General features: G+C 32.9%; 1 protein-coding gene across 1 annotated transcript in view; it reads right to left on the reverse strand.

Moving 5' to 3' along the window:
• The window catches only part of Rpt3 (26S proteasome regulatory subunit Rpt3), a 112,947-nt gene extending 94,198 nt beyond the window's left edge, over nucleotides 1-18,749 (reverse strand). The window contains exons 1-2 of the mRNA XM_090412589.1: nucleotides 18,702-18,749; nucleotides 12,990-13,076 (exon numbers count right to left, since the gene is read on the reverse strand). Coding sequence (XP_090268715.1) covers nucleotides 12,990-13,076; nucleotides 18,702-18,734 — 120 coding nt within the window. The 5' untranslated portion in view covers nucleotides 18,735-18,749. The remainder of the gene's footprint in view (nucleotides 1-12,989; nucleotides 13,077-18,701) is intronic.
• Nucleotides 18,750-20,230: the final 1,481 nt, after the last annotated feature.

Here is a 20,230-nt window from a genome sequence, read left to right on the forward strand (position 1 = left end):
GTTGGCAGGAAAACGACCCAGAGGAAGACCAAGATATAGGTGGATTGATACGGTACAAAGTGCCTTAGACAATAGAAATATAAGATCTGATAATGTTGGAGTCTTGACAAGTAACAGACTGAGTTGGAGGAAAATTGTAGATAGGAAGTTAGTAATGATGTAATTTTTTTCATGTAGTACTGTCATATCCTGTACACCCCTTGAGGGTACATGGCAGGAATTTGATGATGATGATGATGATGACTGGTTCTATAGTAATATATAATTCTATTTTGAATCTGATTTGCTTATAAACTTCAAAAAAAGAATTCAGACAACTGTCAGTAAAAATATTATTGACAATTGTCTGAATTGAGATTCCATCTTTGGTGGCCAATTTCACTTCATTTTCCTGTTTTACAAAAGTTTAACTGATCAGCCTTAATTATTTTTAAGCTATTTGAAGGTTCTGTGTTTTCCTTAGCCCTTCATTTAAAAGGTGATTTACACATAAGTTCTAAGTGCCTCATTAGTCCACTAGCACTTGATCCCTCACATGAAATCTGCTTTGGACAATAACTGCACCGAGCTTCTCTCCTTATTTTTACATTTCTTGAAATGTTTCCAAATCAGATTGATTTTTTTTTTCATTTTGCACTAAAGTGAAAATGTTAAAATTATAAATAATAATTTTTATCATACCAACAAGTTATAAAATATGATCAAAATTAAAAAATAAAATACAATAAAAATAAAAAATAATAATTTCACCATATACTACAGCACGAAAGTTGGTTACTGGTAGAAATTTGTTTTCATTTAACTAACAAGATGCCTACTAAGAAGGGCATTAGAGTGAAAACCTAACATAACAGATAAGTGTAATAAAAATGTCTATTATGTGTAGCTGTTTTATTATATATTCATATTCATATTTAATTTATAGTCATATTAGACACATAATGACCAATATGACTAAGGAACAGATGGTTGAAGAAAGAAACAACTAATTATTTAAAAGAGTATTTAAAAGAAACAAGTGATGCATAATAAATGAATAATATATTTATTCGAAGTCATTAAATAGTTTAATTTGTAATAAAATGTTAATAATCATCTATATGATATGATGAAGACACTCATTTTACTAAAGTTCAAAATGATAAAAATTATAATAAATTTGACACTTTTCTATTCCAGATTTGTAAATTTAAACTTATAAAAGGTGTTGGGCTGCTTTTCCTGGGACAGAAACACCAATCACAACATAGAGGAAGCTCATAAATAACATGCTTACAGACATTACAAACTCTAAGTCAGAAGGTGATGAAATCTTGTACAAGACAGGAATAAATGGCAGTAATTCACTAATCATGCTCAAACTGTCCTAAGATAGAAGACAAGAAGACGAAATCACGTATCAGGTTTCCAACATTAAATTCAAAACATGCTATCTTAAGGATTACAGGACATAGGACATACTGGAAGACAACTGAAGTCATCTGCATGTGTAAGTCAAAGAAGCTTCTTAAAAGAATCTATAAAGAAGACACTAGTGTTCTAACATAAATGAATTCTCTTATGACACTGAGGTTGTAAACTGATAAATCAATCTGACAAGGCCAAAGCTGCTTTAACTTTAGTCGAGCACTATGTCTCAATTTTTGTTTTATGCAGTTTAGTAAATATAATTGATTAACCTTTTATATTTTTCCTTCATAAAATTTCTAGCATGTGCATTGTAAAATTTTAACATGAATTCAAACTTGTATAGCTAGGTGGGAGTGAAATTTTGAACAGAAATATTAAGCAAGACTTAAAAAAAACAGATAAAGTTTTAAAAAAAAAGAGGAAATTACACGTTAAAGAAATACTAAAGAAGATTTCTTTAATTTGAATTTTCTTCTTAAAAAAAAAAAAAGATTAGCATTGGTAAAACCAACAATATCATACAAATGAAACTAATATGAAGAATCGACTATGGAAATATAGAATGGAAGGAAGAAAGATCAAATGCAAGAAAGAAATTGAATTTACTTCAATTTCCACTCTTGGAACTCTGCTCTGGTAGAGTTCCAAGGGAGTGGAAACAGAGCAAAATAACCCCCTTACATAAGGGAGGTTCTAAGACTGCAGTAGCAAATTACAGACCAATCATTATCTCAGGTGTGGTGGTTAAAAGTATTAGAAAAATGAGTCAAAATGAGAATTCAAGAATGGGTAGATAAAAATACGACACTGTACGAGGGTCAACATGGTGTTGCAATTTATCAACTTTTTATAATAGAGTAACAGTTGAGCTAGAAAAAGGAAATGGCTACACGATGATTTTACTGGTTTTTGCAAAGGCATTTGACAGAATATCACATGGAACTCTGCTACACAAATTAGAACAAATGGGAATATATGACACTGGTTAAGTGGATAAGAGGGTAGCTGTTGCACAGATATGAAAAAGTGGTATATGGAGGGGAAGAATCGAGGCGAAAACAGGTGACTAGTGGTGTGCTGGAACCATTGCTGCTTAGTTTGTACAATAAATGATATAGGAAATAACCTGAAAGGAAATATTCAGTTGTTTGCTGATGATGCAAAATTATGTACAGTAATAGTTAGTCAAGGCAATATGGAGAGATGATTACAATAAGCTGTAAGTATGGGTAAAAGATAATGGGTGTCAGTTTAATGTCGAGAAATGTAAAGTTATGCATTTTGGGTTAAATCGATTACAACCATGTATTATGTTGATGGCACTATACTCAATGAAATATGTGAAGCTAGAGATTTAGGGGTGGTGGTAGACATATAGTTAAAAAGTTAAAGTTTAGAGAACATATTGCTAAGGTTACCCATAAGATTACTTGACTATTTAAGAACACATTAACAACAAGAGATAAGGAAGTTATTATTCCTCTTTATAAGGCCCTTGAAACACCCACATCTGGATTACTATGCTCAAAATAGGTGAGGAAGCATTAGAGAGAATTCAGAGGTGAGTATCCAAGATGGTGAGTGGACTGTAGAATGTTTCCTACAAGTTCTGGTGTTAAACCTTTCAGTAGCTCTTGCAAAAGAATATTGCATAATGTGCTGACATTCTGCAAAAAAGGATTGTTAGAAGCCAGTCTCCTTGTTGCAATTTCTCATGTCACAAAATGTGCAAGTGAAATTGCAGGCATATTGGAGTCGACTGTTAAAAGAATTTGTAGGGAATCAAACGGTGAAGGTAAGCAAAATTAAATCTCCTAAAAAGTGCTAGAGATAAAAAACCATCACAAACATAGCTTTGAATGATTTTGATGTAGATGTTATAAGAACTATTCATGAATTTTATGTGGACGAGAAAAGAAAAAAAAAATGCCAACTTTTCTGAAATTGATTCCTGTGCTGAAAGAAAAATTTAATTCTGCTTGGAAAAGAGAAACTAAGGAAAATACTTAATGAAATCAGATTTTGATTCAAAAAGTCACAAAAGAAAAGGAAACTTATCATGGAGCAAAGTGACATTGTTTTATCTAGAATGCAGTATTTGAGAGCAATACGACATTTTATGGAGGAGAAAAGACTGACTGTGTGTTTAGATGAAACTTGGATTGACAATAATTTAACTTATGGAAAATGTTGGCAATCTAAAGAAGAATGTAGAATTATAAACAAGTTAACACAAGAATATTTTAATGTTTGCCAAATATTTGAACATTAAAATATTCTTGTGTTAACGTGTTTATAATTCTTAATTTAATGTCACAAGTGTCTCTCAAGAATAAAGAATGTGGAGTGTTACAAACCAGAAATGCCTTGCAGCACATAATAATTTTGTGTGCAGTTGGAGAAATGAGTTTTTTACTGAATTTAAACTTACTTTACAAAGCCAATTCAACTACTAGAGATTACCATAGGCAAATGAATTCTGCATTTCTTTGAAAAGTGGGCAGAAGAAAAACTGATTTCAAACCTTCCTAAAAATGCTGTTTATAATTGATAATGCTCCATCACTCCATTCAATTAAACAAAGTTCCAAATTGTTCTAATAGGAAGTTGGTCAATCTGGATTGGCTCTCTGCAAATAACATTTCTCATTCACCACATATGAAAAAAAAAATTGAATTGCTCAACTTGGCCAAAAGAAACACAACCAAAACTAAACTATTTAAATTCAACATGATGCTCAAAGAGCATGGATTCCTAGCTTTGAGACTACCACCACATCACTGTGACATTATTGCTATCGAAACTTTTTAAGATTTCAGAACAGATGATTAAAGCATTTCAGCTCAAAACTGGGATGAGCTGTAAAACTTTTGTAAAAACGACGCAATATTATTGATAATGGTATTTTATTTTTCAAACTTTTATGCATGGTTTCGTTAAAGAGTCACAACAAGTCATTAATTGGTTTAGGATATTAAAGTGTCTCAGTTCTCTCAACTGTAAGTTTAGAATATCTAACTTCATTTGAAAATATTTCTGTTTTTCTGTATAATTTTTTTTTTTATTTACAAAACTTTCTTAAAAATAAATTTTGTTACAATTCTTTTTAATTTTATATCTTTTTTAAATATGTTAATACTGTTGTGTCGTATTTCTTACTTCTATGTTGTTTATACTTGGTTAGTTGTTGATTGATGCTCATCTGAATATAAAGAAATTTATATTATACTGCGCCATCCTATATTTAGATTAGTCTAAATAATATAGAGGAATCAATCATCAACTAAACTTATATTATCACTTTATCTTCAGGCCGAGGTTATTACTAGTATGTAAGGCTTCCGCAAAGGGCCGAATAATTTTATGAGCGGTGCAATGAAAGAAAATCAGGCAAACACCAAGTTTAACTCAACAAAAGAAAACATTTAATGTGGAAAAGTACAATACATATATTTAAGTATATTTATCTGCAAAATGTTATCCAATTAAAATATTATAAGAATTCACATTCATACATTAATAACTTCTCAATTAGGTTTGAGGATCATGACTAATATTAACAATTGTTAATTCACAAAGCATTAGTATTTCTCTGACATATTTCACGCTAACCAATTGGATGAATCACATCATAAATATATTAGCTCAGTTTAAAGTATTCAGAATAATTATAATCCATAAATTATCAAACATTCATTTATCAGTTCTTTATGTTGAGTCAATCAAGTTGAAAATAGTTCTTAAAAGTTCGACCTTCCAGATGTTACAATAATTAATCTTATGACAGGCTACACTATAATTTTTCTCAGTCAGCTAACACTCAACAGAACAACACGAGACTTATTATTTTGAGGGGAAAGTACTTTAGTACATCTAACACCTGACCATGAATCGACATAACACCACAGCTAAGGTTAAAATATATCCGACGGAGTTAACAGTTATAGCTCCATAGGTTACAGAAAGGACAACTCTTTCTGGGTTACTGCTTCTACACATCGAATTCACATAGGCACATTTGAAATTCTTGTAGACTTTTACTTTATGGCTACACAATTCTAAAGAAACTTTGCACTATAATAACTGAATTATAGACACAGAAATATACAACTCTTGATGCACTAGGTTTCAGTTATCTACTAATTCCTTATTTTCTTCTATGTATTAACTTCGGTTCTGAACTATTCTTCCACAAACCACTTGGAAAATACTGTAGTATTAGAACTCCCATAGAAGTAATTCACGATGCCTATTAATTCCTTGGTCCTTTTGTAGTCGATTTAGGGCATATATCAACTCCCCCTTCTGTTACACAAACTGGTCTCTATGCTGTCTCTAAAGCTTCCTCTTCTTTTCTTTCATTTTCCAATCAACTACGTTCTTTTTTCCTGCCAAAATCTGGTTCTAACCAGTTCAACTTATACTAATGTGAGCTACTGCGTATAAACAGAGAAGTCACTGGCTTCTCTGTTTATACGCAGTAGCTCACGTTCTCAGCATGAGCTAACTAAAATAAACTCCATTTCTCCTTCAGCAGCCAATCAAATCCAATCCGAAGAATTACATAAAATCACTCTTATTTACAGAATAAACTTAATAACGAATGACATTCTTATATAGTTTTTTCATTACTATTACATATTCTAAGATTAAATAATTGATTAATAACAAACCAAACTCAAAGCATTTATATGAATAATATATTACAAGCAAGAGACTAACAACAAATGATATTTACAAGTCTTGCTTATGACATGGTGGATTATGTTAAATGTGAATGAAGTATTTTAATATATAAAATATCTTCATTCACAATTTAACAAAGGCTCACTCTCTCTCTTTGAAAAATTTTTCCTTGAGGAAAAATTTTTCTATTTACATAAATCTCTGGCAGGATTCAGACTTTCTACTTCTTTCTTTCGAGGTCTTAAATAATATCTAGTTTGGACAAATTTCCCTGTCACATCACTACTTATACATTCTTCCCTTTTTTTTCTTTTACTTAAAGCTCTGTCATCCTTATGTTCTGGGATAGCATAAGTCCTATATCTATAACTAGAGAATTGGTCATCCGAGACAGGTTGTTCCTCCCTTTCTTGAATATTAGATCTTTTCTTCCTTGGGTTCATATGCTTAACCTCGTCAGTGCCTTTCCAGTGTTTATTTGTTCTGAGAGATTTCCTCTTTTTCCACAACACCCTTTCTATTGAGTCCCCAAGACAAACCAGTCGGTCAGGTCTGTTCTTAAATAACTTTAGTCTATCTGAATGAACGGTAAGCATTTTCCCTTGGCACAATGTTTCTCTTATTTTGAAGTTCACCGGGGATGTTTTTTCGATAATTTCATATGGTCCTGCAGTACTCTTCGCTAGTTTATCTTCCTTCCTGTTGCTGGGTTGTTGTTGTCCTAGGACTAGGTTCCCTGGTTTTAAATCCTTATATCTCCTTAGTTTGTTTGCATATGCCCTTGCCTTTTGCAAACTGTTGTTACTAGACTCTGCCACTAACTCGTATGCAATTTTGTTTTCCATTATCAGATTATTTAGATATTCATCAATGTCTGGGAATCCTGTGTTTGCTCTCGAGCTTCGAAAATCACTGGGGAACAACTGCTCAAACCCATATAATATAACAGCTGGGGCCTCTTTGGTGGCTGCATGAAGAGCAGTTCTACATGCAAAGAAGGTGTGTGAGAGGTAATCATTCCAGTTCGATATTTGACTGCTAGCTAGTTTGGAGAATGTGTGTTTGAGGGTTTTATTCATCCTCTCACACATTCCATTGCCTTGGGGGTGATAAGGAGTGGTGAATATTTTTTTTTTATTTTCAGCAATGACTTCAGCTGTGAAGTTTGAGCTTTGCTCTGAAAGGAGAGTTTGGGGGATTCCGTATTCTGGAGATAATCAATTTGAATAGTTTGTGTTCAACGGTTTGTGCAGTTTGGTCCTTCATAGCTGTGGCCTCTGGGAATCTGGAGAACATGTCAATCGCAACTAATATATATTTATTTCCCTTCAAACTAGTTGGAAAAGGACCAATGATGTCCATTAACACAGCTTGAAAAGGACACATGGGGGAAAAGGCTGATGGAGGGCTTTTCCACCATGGTTTGACCTTTTCTGACACAATAGGCATGAGGCCACATAAGCTTCGACATCCCCCCCCCGCATTCCCTTCCACATGTATCTATCTTTTATTCTATTCCAGGTTCTAAAAAACCCCTGATGACCTGCTAAATCTGCATCATGAAAGGTATGTAGCACCCAAGGGATCATGACTGTCGGAACTAATATTTTTTCTTTCCATTTTCCAGTGATGCCTTGTTTTGATAACAGAAGACCATCACTGTCTATGTGTAATGTATGAAGAAACGAATGTTCTCCTGTGAGTTTCTCATCTTTCAAAGCCTTTTGATATACTCCCTTCCATACTGGGTCTTGTTTTTGGGCTTCTACGATGATGGATTTTTCCCAATTTTGAAGATGGGGGGGTGTGTTCTTGTTTTCTTCCATCCCTTTTGATGTATTGAGCTGATTATCCCACTATCTGAACAGTTATTCTCCTCTGGCTCAGTGTCTAATGATCTGGATAGGTAATCCGCAACTACGCTGTCTTTTCCTGGGATGTAATTTATTTCAACTTGAAACTCTTGCACCTCCAGAGCCCATCGAATAATCCTTTGATTCTTATCTTTCATGGAAGATAGGAAAGATAGAGATTTGTGATCGGTCTTAGGATGACTTTCTGTCCCAACAACATATACTTAAACTTTCTGAGGGCATGCACAATTGCCAGTGTTTCTTTCTCAATGACTGAATAATTCTTTTCAGAGGATGAGAGTTTCCTGCTGAGGAAAGCAATAGGCCTAAATTTTTTCCCTTCCTCTTGTTCTACGACAGATGCAATGGTGTCATTTGAGGCATCTGCTGAAAGGTAGAATGGTTTTCCAAGTTTAGGGTAAGTGAGGACAGGCGATTTAGTCAAGGCCAAGTTCAAGGATTGGTAGACATACCTTTGTTCCTCCCCCCAAGAAAACTTCACTCCCTTTTTGGTTAATTTTATAATAGTTTCCATCAATTTTGAGCACTAAGGAATGAATTTTCTGTAGAAATTTATCATTCCTAAGTACCTCCGAACCTGTCTTACAGATGTGGGGATTCTCGCTTTTAATATGGCAGTGACATTCTCCTGAGTGAGGACTATTCCAGCTTCACTTACAACATGCCCCAGATACTCAACTTCCTTCATGAAGAACCAACATTTTGAGCATTTCAAAGAGAGTTGTGCCTTGCTCATCCTGTTTAGAACACCCAGCAGGATTTCTTTGTGTGTTTTTAAGTCAGGAGAGCAGATTAACAAGTCATCTTGGAAGCATATGACTCCTCTCCCTAACATGTCCAAGAAAACAGAGTTCATTAGGCACTGAAAACTCATGGCTGAGTTTCTGGCTCCCTGAGGAAGTCGACAGAGTCGATACTTTTGCCATAGTGTGGTGAAGGCAAAGTATTTCCTGTCTTCCTGCCTAAGGGGAATCTGAAAATAGCCAGAGTTCAGGTCTAATTTTGATAAGTATTGTGCTCCCTCCAGACCTATTAACAATTCTTCGATGTTGCATAGAGGGAAATCAATGGGCTTGGTGACCTTGTTAACCTCACGTAAATCCAGTATAAATCTCAGACTTCCATTAAGTTTCTCCACCAATATGAAGGGGCTGTTCCATCGGGAATTTGATTTTTCAATGATGCCAGCCTTTTCATAGTCTTGTAGCAGTGTCTGAAGTTTATCCAGGTATTTAAGGGGGGGGGGGGTCTGATATTGTTTAAGATACGCAGGTGACTCTGTTGTGATCTGGATAGCATGTTCTACCTTGTTAGTGCAGGACAATGAACTAATATCCTCGGTAAAAACACCAGAATAATACTGGAACATCAAATGAATAAACTCTCCGATCTCTATCTTATCTTGTTCAGACCTCGATGAACTGACATCAAGTAACAACTTCCCTTATCTAACATTTAGTTCCTCTTCTGGATTTACTTCTATTTCTAGTGCTTCACATGCTCTCCTTTCATTCCTTGTCTTAAATTTTGGTTGATACTTCTTTCCACACAGTGATATAGTTCCTGTGGTAAAATCACACATGAATCGGTGTTTCTCCAGGAAATCGAGACCCAAAACGATTTGGTCACTTGTGTCAGCAACCTCCGGGAGAACAAGGAGATCATGTGAGAAATTCACTGGAAAACAGGGTATGGAGAGTCTTGCATTCACTCTCAAAATTGCTAACATCTCAATCTTAGTAATTCCGATTATCTTCACAGGATTTTGTAACCGGGTGGTGTTATCAGGGAACTTATCAATGAACCTTCTTGCCAAGGAAAAGGGAATGATGGATACATGAGCTCCAGTGTCGAGCAATATGTCACACGGGATTTCCTCAACTAATCCTCGTACAAGTGACAAGGGTAGTCTTCTCTTCACTTCTGCTGTTGCTACATTTTGCATCTTGTAGTATTGTAACTCACTGAATCTGGCCCATTTCCTTTTTTCTGTGGGATATCTTGAAGAAGGGGATTTATTCCTTTATAATGATTAGCATATTTTATCAAATCAGGATCTGTTGTCTGTTTTATATCTGACATAAGGGTTTCTCTTCCCTCTGTACCACTGGTGATCCTCTATCCTTGCCTTTTTATTCAGTAAGACTTTATTGCCGTTGAGGAGCTCTTGATAATCAGTGTCTCTGTCATGAGAACGTTCTAAATTGCACTTGAGAATTGAAGAGGAGGGGACTACAGTATTGCAGTCTTGCATTAATAATTGTCTCATGGAAGAAACCTGGGTTATTTCTTCTAATTATAATACCCTTCAAAGTTTTTAGCTCGCTTTTTGTAGATTACTTACCTTAATTTGTCATGTAATCCCAATCTAAACTGTTAGAAGTGATCCATTCCAGATGAGGTTTTCCTCAGGGACAACAATCTATTAAAGTACTTAGTTATATTTTCCTTGTCACCTTGCACACATGTGTAAAACTACCTCAAAGTTTGCATGGGACCCTTTTTATAAGAAAACTCCAAGATTAGCAATTCTTTAAATTTTTTGTAATCTAAAGTTACTTTTAGAATTGGGGAGGAATGTAGGAAGGTTTTGCTTTGCCTGTTAGTTTGGTTCTGAGTAAAATTAGCAACTGAAAATCAGTCCAATTTGTTGTTTCCCTAAGCTTTATAACGAAAGAAAAAAAAGATAGTACATCATCTGATTCTTCTCCCGAAAATTGAGGAAAAACTCACTATCTTCCATTCTCGTACTGGAAGTAACAGTATGGGATCTATCAGCTTCAAATTTAAATCCTATTAATCTATCAGCTTCAAACTTAAATCCTATAATGTTAATTCTAAAATAATCTTTTTCTTTGCCTGATGCTGCTTCTTCACCTGCTCACTGTGATTCACTTAAATTTTTTTTTATAAAGGTTTTAAGGATTACTTCTTCTACTATCACACAAGAATTCAATTACTTAATTTACACTAGGGAAATCACATCCTGTCGACTGCGCCATTTTGTTGTGTCGTATTTCTTACTTTTACATTGTTTGCTCATCTGAATATAAAGAAATTTATATTATACTGCGCCATCCTATATTCAGACTAGTCTAAATAATATAGAGGAATCAATCATCAACTAAACTTATATTATCACTTTATCTTCAGGCCGAGGTTATTACTAGTATGTAAGGCTTCCGCAAAGGACCGAATAATTTTATGAGCGGTGCAATGAAAGAAAATCAGGCAAACACCAAGTTTAACTCAACAAAAGAAAACATTTAATGTGGAAAAGTACATATATTTAAGTATATCTATCTGCAAAATGTTATCCAATTAAAATATTAAGAATTCACATTCATACATTAATAACTTCTCAATTAGGTTTGAGGATTATGACTAATATTAACAATTGTTAATTCACAAAGCATTAGTATTTCTCTGACATATTTCACGCTAACCAATTGGATGAATCACATCATAAATATATTAGCTCAGTTTAAAGTATTCAGAATAATTACAATCCATAAATTATCAAACATTCATTTATCAGTTCTTTATGTTGAGTCAATCAAGTTGAAAATAGTTCTTAAAAGTTCGACCTTCCAGATGTTACAATAATTAATCTTATGACAGGCTACACTATAATTTTTCTCAGTCAGCTAACACTCAACAGAACAACACGAGACTTATTATTTTGAGGGGAAAGTACTTTAGTACATCTAACATCTGACCATTAATCGACATAACACCACAGCTAAGGTTAAAATATATCCAACGGAGTTAACATTTATAGCTCCACAGGTTACAGAAAGGACAACTCTTTCTGGGTTACTGCTTCTACACATCGAATTCACATAGGCACGTTTGAAATTCTTGTAGACTTTTACTTTATGGCTACACAATTCTAAAGAAACTTTGCACTATAATAACTGAATTATAGACACAGAAATATACAACTCTTGATGCACTAGGTTTCAGTTATCTACTAATTCCTTATTTTCTTCTATGTATTAATTATTGTAGTATAAGAACTCCCATGGAAGTAACTCCCATGGAAAATATTGTAGTATAAGAACTCCCATGGAAGTAACTCACGATGCCTATTAATTCCCCAGTCCTTTTGTAGTTGATTTACAGCATATATCAACTCCCCTTTCTGTTACACATAACCAGTCTCTATGCCATCTCTAAAGCTTCCTCTTCTTTTCTTTCGTTTTCCAATCAACTACGTTCTTTCTTCCCGCCAAACTCTGGTTCTAACCAGTTCAGCTTATATCCACTGGCCTCTCTGTTTATAAGCAGTAGCTCACATTCTCAGCACGAGCTAACTAAAATAAACTCCGTTTCTCCTTCAGCAGCCAATCAAATCCAATCCGAAGAATTACATAAAATCACTCTTATTTACAGAAATAAAAAAGATATATCACAATTCATATAATAATTTTTACAGAATAAACTTAATAACGAATGACATTCTTATGTAGTCTTTTCATTACTATTACATATTCTAAGATTAAATAATTAATTAATAACAAACAAAACTCAAAGCATTTATATGAATAATATATTACAAGCAAGAGACTAACAACAAATGATATTTACAAGTCTTGCTTATGACATGGTGGATTACATTAAATGTAAATGAAGTATTTATAATATATAAAATATCTTCATTCACAATTTAACATAGTCTCAGCAACAATTTTTTTTGTAGTTCTCACACATGTATCAGCGCTAGACCTGACCTTCAACATTGAACATAGGATCTGTTACTTGGCTCCAGAAATAGCTAATAGCAATAGACATGATGTTGTCAACATTCTTTCTTGAACTTTTCACTCAAAGAAGGAACCCATCATCTTACCAACTCAGTGCCCTCAAGGAACTATGCAAAAATAACAGTATAGTCTGGTGATGACATCACCAGTGCGACTAAGGTTACCTCCACAGTTTAAAAGTCACTGTATTTTACCAAAATTTCTCAATTTTCATTTTATAAGTAACCAAAAAAGAAAGCAAACATAAACAAACCTTGTATTTTGTATATAAATCTTCTTGGTCTACTTCTTCTGGTAAAACTGCACTCAATGGCTTTGATTCTGTAGTAACATTTTCTTCCTGGAAATTAAACTAATGTAATATCTTGCATGGCATTTAAATAAAGTGACATATTACAGTATGTTTATCCTGTTGGTAATAATGCACAAAAACTAATCCCATTCATTACTGCAACATTTACCTTCTACTGAAGAATATTTATGTATCATTGCTTCTAATTATTTGTCTTTCTTCTCGCAGTGACTCCAACATCTCACTCTGTTAAAATATTTATTTTATAGTCATTTTAAAAGAGAATTCTAATGAGCTAACTAAGTCATGTGACCTATGATGCTGCATTCTGTTTAGAATATTAATATAAAACAAACAAACAAAATAAATAAATAGAAGTTGTTAACCAGAAGATTTCTTATCTAAGTGAATCAGAATACTAAATTTAGCCAGAGAAACAGGAGATTAGAGACTGTACACATCTTTCTCTCAGCATTCTCTTATGCACACTGTGTGGCCTGTTTATTATTAACACCTTCCCTCATCACTGTGTAATCTATCCTGGTTGTTCCAGCAGCAGACAAATATTTAGGGATTGTGTATGCACTGTGATAAACTATGCTAGATATGTTGGTGAATAACATATGGATGGTCCAGAATATATGATGACTTGACAACATTTAACCAGAAAAAAAGCATACAACCAATAGTAATCCTGTGGCCTGAGATATCTTGCTGATGTAAAAGGTCCACAGATGAGTATAAGAATCATGCAGTTATGGTCTTCTGTTAGACCATAAGCAGTCAAACTGTGTAATGCAAGAGTCAAAGCAGACCATATCAGAATAACATATCATACACCCACTACAAGTATGTTTTTGTTGACTAACAACAAGAAGTTAAGGACATAGTAGATACAAAAACTGATGTTGAATGCTTAAGGATTTACCTAACCAGGGTATGACAAGAGTAGCATGAATCAATGGATCCAATGTACCAAATAGCCACACTGCAGGCCGGTAGTGGCCTGAGATATCTTGCTGATGTAAAAGGTCCACAGATGAGTATAAGAATCATGCAGTTATGGTCTTCTGTTAGACCATAAGCAGTCAAACTGTGTAATGCAAGAGTCAAAGCAGACCATATCAGAATAACATATCATACACCCACTACAAGTATGTTTTTGTTGACTAACAACAAGAAGTTAAGGACATAGTAGATACAAAAACTGATGTTGAATGCTTAAGGATTTACCTAACCAGGGTATGACAAGAGTAGCATGAATCAATGGATCCAATGTACCAAATAGCCACACTGCAGGCCGGTAGAGGTTGGTGTGAAGAATGTTTTCATGCCCTAAATTAAGTTTCTTAATGCTTTGGCAGAGTGATGGCTGAATGACAGAACTTAATTCAATATTGTTTCTGGTTAGGTAAATCCATTCATGCTCAGGTAATCCATCACTACATGGTGAATTTCTACAGGATAATGTCCTATTGTAGAAAAAGATGGCTCTATTCCCAGGTTTTATTTTACTACACAAGAATTTTTTTCAGTTTGCAAAAAGTCACCCAGCCTAGTCAATTCCTTTCATTTTTTGAATGTATGTTTTTCCCCCCTACTGTAAAAGTTTTTTTTAAGGTGTGTGTGTGTGTGTGTGTGTGTGTGTGTGTGTGTGTGTGTGTGTGTGTGTATATATATATTCATATATATATTCAGGCAGATAGAATATATATATATTCTACCTGCCCCATTTTATTATTGTGAAGAGTCCTATAAAACATGGGAATATCTGTAAATGTACAAAAATTACATCATATAAAATATCAGATGATATAGAATTATTTACAGACAATAAGGAAAACTTAAAATACATGATTGAAAACCTACATAAAATCAGCAAAGGATATGTAATTCAGATAAATTTTAGTAAAACTAAAACAATGGCAATAGGAAAAAAACAAAAATTAGAAGTGGAACAAAATAAACTGGAACAGGTTAAAAAATGTTATTACTTAGGCACCTTAATCACAGACTAGTTAAATTATGAATTAAACATGGAATAAATGTAGGGTGGTCTACTATGTCCAAACTTATGAATATTTGAAAAAATACATATCTCTCCAAAGAACTTAAATATATACCTTGATGCTCTCTACAGTTCTTTATGGTGCAAAGAACTTGGGTTATCAAACAGAATAAAGAAAAATGATTGACAGGAGTCAAAAATAAGTGTTTGAAGAAAATAAAATAGCCAAAGTTAAATGAAAACCAATCAGGAGATTGAAGAATATACAACATTCCTATAATAGAAAGAATCAAAGTAAAAGAGTTAGGATGGTATGGACATATATACAGCATGTCTACTGAAAGATTTCTTCAAATTCTCCAAAATGAAAGAATAGGAGGAACGATACCACCAGAAGATCAAAAGGAAAATGGACAGACACACCATGACTAGGCTGAATTTCTGCATACAGATTAAATTGGAAAGCTGTAGTTCATGGTAACCTCAACAATCTGCCTTAGACAGATGTAATGATTGTCTGTTATCTGGTTTCTTTCAATATTTCTCATTATTTTAGTTTTTCCATGGTTTATGTATAATTCTACTTTATTAGATACTGAATTTTGGTTCATTCATCATGTCTTTTAGCTCTATTTTATTATTTGCTATTACAACAATGTCATTATTGGAAGTTTTTTCACTTGGTTTTAGAAATTATATAGTTGGTTTAATCCTTTATCTAAGTGTAAGCAAACAAAAATTTGCACCTGAAATATTTTTAGGACTGGGGAAACTCGTATATAGAAGCTAATGAGTTCACATCAAATGCCTTAGTATCTCATAATGTAAAACACATATCCTTATGGGTATATATAATGCTATGAATTATGGGAAGGATCACTACCCAGACTGGTTTTGATCTTTTAGACCAAGTATTAAACCAAGTATATAATTTCTTGGTATCTTTAATTTAACAATGACATTAGCATATAAATAGTTTAATTTTTTACTATTAATCCCATTATCATTCCTATCTATGCACTGAATAATTTGAATAGTATTTCCTTGGTGCACTCCTTTATTTATTTTAGGAGGTTCATATACATTGTTCATATACAAGAATACTAGTGGCTGCTTAGCATTAGAGACAAAGTAATTGAAAAATTAATTAGGAATTTTATCCCAGATATTCTTGATATTAATTATTTGTTGAGGGTGTCAGAACATAAGTTTGTTAAGGAGAGATCAGTTATAACAAATCTGCTTACTTCTTATGAAATCATGAGAGAAATGGCCCAAGGTAATAGTTACAATATGATTCATTTGGATTTTGGAAAAGTTTGATAGCATTCCATATAAGGGCCTATTGATCAAACTGCATCAAATAAGATTCTATTTTTGATTTTTTATGGTGTATTAACATCTTAGACTATAATGCACCAGATCAAAAGCATTAACAACTATATATAAGTACAGTATATAAGATAAAATTATATCTGATCTATAAAGACAAAATTAGTTTAATAGTTCTAATTAAAAATATATACAGACCATATCCCTTAATTACATAGCAGTTTTTTCAAAATAAAACATGGGATTATTGGAACAAATCCTCTTAAAGTTTGGTCTAATAATCAAAGGCTGAGAATTACCATGATACCAACATACATGTGTTGGCAGCATAAATATCTTCCATAAGCATGTACATAATGATTTATTTATATAATAATATTTTAATAAATTTATAGCAAAAATAAAGACTCTGTTCATATTTTTTGTTAGTTGGGGGAAAAAATGCAAATACTTTATAATAACTACAGGATAAATTTCATGACATCTGCAAATATGATATCCCATACTTTGTTTAATTTTGTGACAGCTTATTGGCCAAATCCTTGATAACAGCAACTTTTTCTCTAAGTGATGCCCTTCCACTGCTGTGACAACGAGTAAAATATCAAACTTTTAAAATGTTTTAAAGGAATGATCTTGCTACATAATGATTTGTGGAAAATAAAATTTGGAAAATGTATTTCCAAGCCAGCAAAGGTTGGTCGATTGGTAGAGCCTCTGCTACTAATGGCTCGCAAAAAGTTAAGCAAGTTTGAGCACGGTTAGTAGTTGGAAGGGAATCAATCGTTTGATGCTGTTGGCATATTCTCCCTCGATGAGCCTTTGGACTCCCTGGAGGTGTCACTAATAATAATGTGGGAAAATAGCTACATGCATTTATTTAATATAATAATTACATAATATGATAGCTAACACATACTATATTATGTTGTATATATAGTATTTATATCTGTATGGAAACATCTTCAAGAACCAGCTAACTAAAAAAATTCTAAAAAATATATATATAAAAATTTATGAAACAGCTGAAAATTAATTTTTAGAAAAACTATTTGATTAACATTGCACTGCTAGAGAATGCAAACTTAACTGTTTGGTATACAAAAAAGCATTATATGCAAATAACCATTATGCAATTAACAAATAAATTATCAAAGTCTTATACAGACACCAACTTAATGACTTCTTTCTTCCTACTAGACTAGTAAGCATATGATCTGTTGTGCTGTTTTACTAATTTCTGCATTATCTCTAAATTGTTCCCTCTCAACCATAACCCTCCCCCCACCCCAAAAAAGAAAACCTGACAACATCAATTTCCAGAAGTGAAACCTTATCAATACAATATACTTTTGGGATATTTTCAATCCAAAGTGCATAACTACATTTTGCCACACTGAAAGAAAAACCTTATCTTTTGTCCACAATGTCAGCTTATCCCAGTCATCCTACATCTCTTTCATTTACTCTTGTTCTCCCTCCCCAAATTAGCATAATCAGAAAACAACTGAATATCAATTATTAAACTACTTCCAGAATAATTAATATTGAGATTAAACAGTAATGAACCAATAAGTGTTTTGGGGCACACTGCTTAATCTTTGATTCTACTTTGCCATACACAACTCTCTGATGTGTCTCACTAATCCCTCATATCCATCAACATTCATTCGTTTACTTAACAAATTATCATACTATCTTTCATAACGTATCTTCCCACGGTTGCGTCCCTGTACTACTCCTTGGAGGTGTCAGGTAATAATAACTTAGAAATGTTGTCTGGCACATCACACAACGGCATGTGACTGCTAAGAATGCAAAAGTGAAACGATCAACCGATACATAATTTTCTCAATCTCTCCTTCCATCATTTAGTGTGAGATTCAATGTAAGCGGTTATCACCATATTTCCTTGGAGTCAAAAGGCTCATTACAAGAAATAATCAAATGTATAGTTCTGGAAAATGAATAATCAAATTAGGTCAGAGATATCATTTTTATTTTATTTTGTTTTGCACTAAAATTTCACATTCAATTCTCAAAACGTTAACTAGTGTCAAGCCTAGTTAACTAATTTATTATTCTGGTTATGTGGTATAAAAATCCAAATTCAAAAGAAACCCAAAAATAATAATAAAACACAACGCTGCCATTGAATGAATAAGCTATAATGAGGCTACTGAATAACAAAAATTGTTTTAATATAGTTAAGTAATTATAAACACTGATACACTTTAATTTGTTCAATAATTTGCACAGCCCATTAGAATGAGAGCATGTGCAGGTATTTCCAAAAAAATATATAATCGTGATAAATATAAATTGATATTCACCTTTTCCGGAATAATCACACCGATTTCCTCCATTTTCACTTTTTTTGACGAAGCGACCTCTACAATTATCAAAATTTATTTATAAATAAAAGAATAAAGTATATATAGCGTATTTATTATTATATTATATTATTATTATTATTATATAGCATTTTATTCCTCTATAGCAGTATTTCCCAAACTGTGGTGCGTGAGCCCCCTGGGGTTCGCGGGATAGTTTATTTTCATTAAACTTTATCTTATCATGTTGCACACACCAGTTGTTCACACCTGGTCTAATTGATATGTTCATATTCTTCCGAATATCTCCATTTATAACAGTATTGCATTGTCATAAATGACACATTTAGTGTTGTAAAATTGTAATTTATTATTATTATTATTATTATTATTATTATTATTATTATTTAACGGTGTCTCCATGGAGTCAAAAGACTCATCGCGGGAGACCCGACATTGACACACTAACCATTATTTACACAATACCTGTCATACCTCTCCTTAAATTCATTCACAGTTAAAGCATTCACAACCAGTTCTGGCAAAGCATTCCACACATTCACAACCCTCCAAGTAAAAAATCTAGTCCTAACACCCTTGTTAACCACACTCTTACACAATCTCCAGGGATGGCCCCTCGTTCTCTCACATCCTGCATTGGTCTTAAGAATATCATCAGTATCAATCCTGTAAAATTGTAAAATTGTAATTTATTACTTCATCTTTATGATATATAAAATATAAAAAATGTCCATTTTGGATTTTATGGGTGGCGCAGTGAATTAACATTCCTTACAGGAGGTCCGCGACATCAAAAAAAAAAAAAAAAAAAAAAAAAGCTGGGCAGCACTGCTCTATAGGGAGTAGGCGAAATCAGATTATTCTTTTGCCTTAACAATTCTTGATTTATTTCCATAACTTTTATTCCATCTTCTGTAATCATTGCTCCTAAATAATTATACGCTTTTGCATTTTGAACAAATCCTGTTGATACTCTTAAATTTGCTTTGTTGTTGTTTTTTGCTTATTACCATATACTTGATTTTATTTGTATTTAATACTAAACCGAAATTCTGACTCTTTTTGATTAGTATTTTCACCACATTTTACAACTCTATTTTTGATTTCGCTATGTAACACCAAATCAATAGCATAATGTAATATTCTTAATTCTGATGACATTTATTTTTATTCCCATTTCAATTTCTTCGTTTTCTTTGATTATCATTTCACTGTATATATATATTGAAAAGTATAAGGGATATTATACACCCTTGTCTAACTCCTCTTTTGATATCTATTGTTTCATTATTAATGTTGTTTATAATTTGTGTCTTCTGATTTCAGGATAATTATATTATTATTATTGTTAGGTCTTTTGTATCAATTTGAATGTCTTTTAATATTTCTATTAACTTTTCAGGACTTACTAAGTCAAATGCTTTTTGAAGGTCTATAAAGCAGAGATGTGTGTTATTATTTATTTCTATTACATTTTTGAAAATTATGGAGACAACTACCCTGTTTGA

Source organism: Typopeltis vanoorti, chromosome 23 (assembly GCF_054136105.1).
Source record: "Typopeltis vanoorti isolate ZY-2024b chromosome 23, IOZ_Tvanoo_1.0, whole genome shotgun sequence".
Taxonomy (NCBI): Eukaryota; Metazoa; Arthropoda; class Arachnida; order Uropygi; family Thelyphonidae; genus Typopeltis; species Typopeltis vanoorti.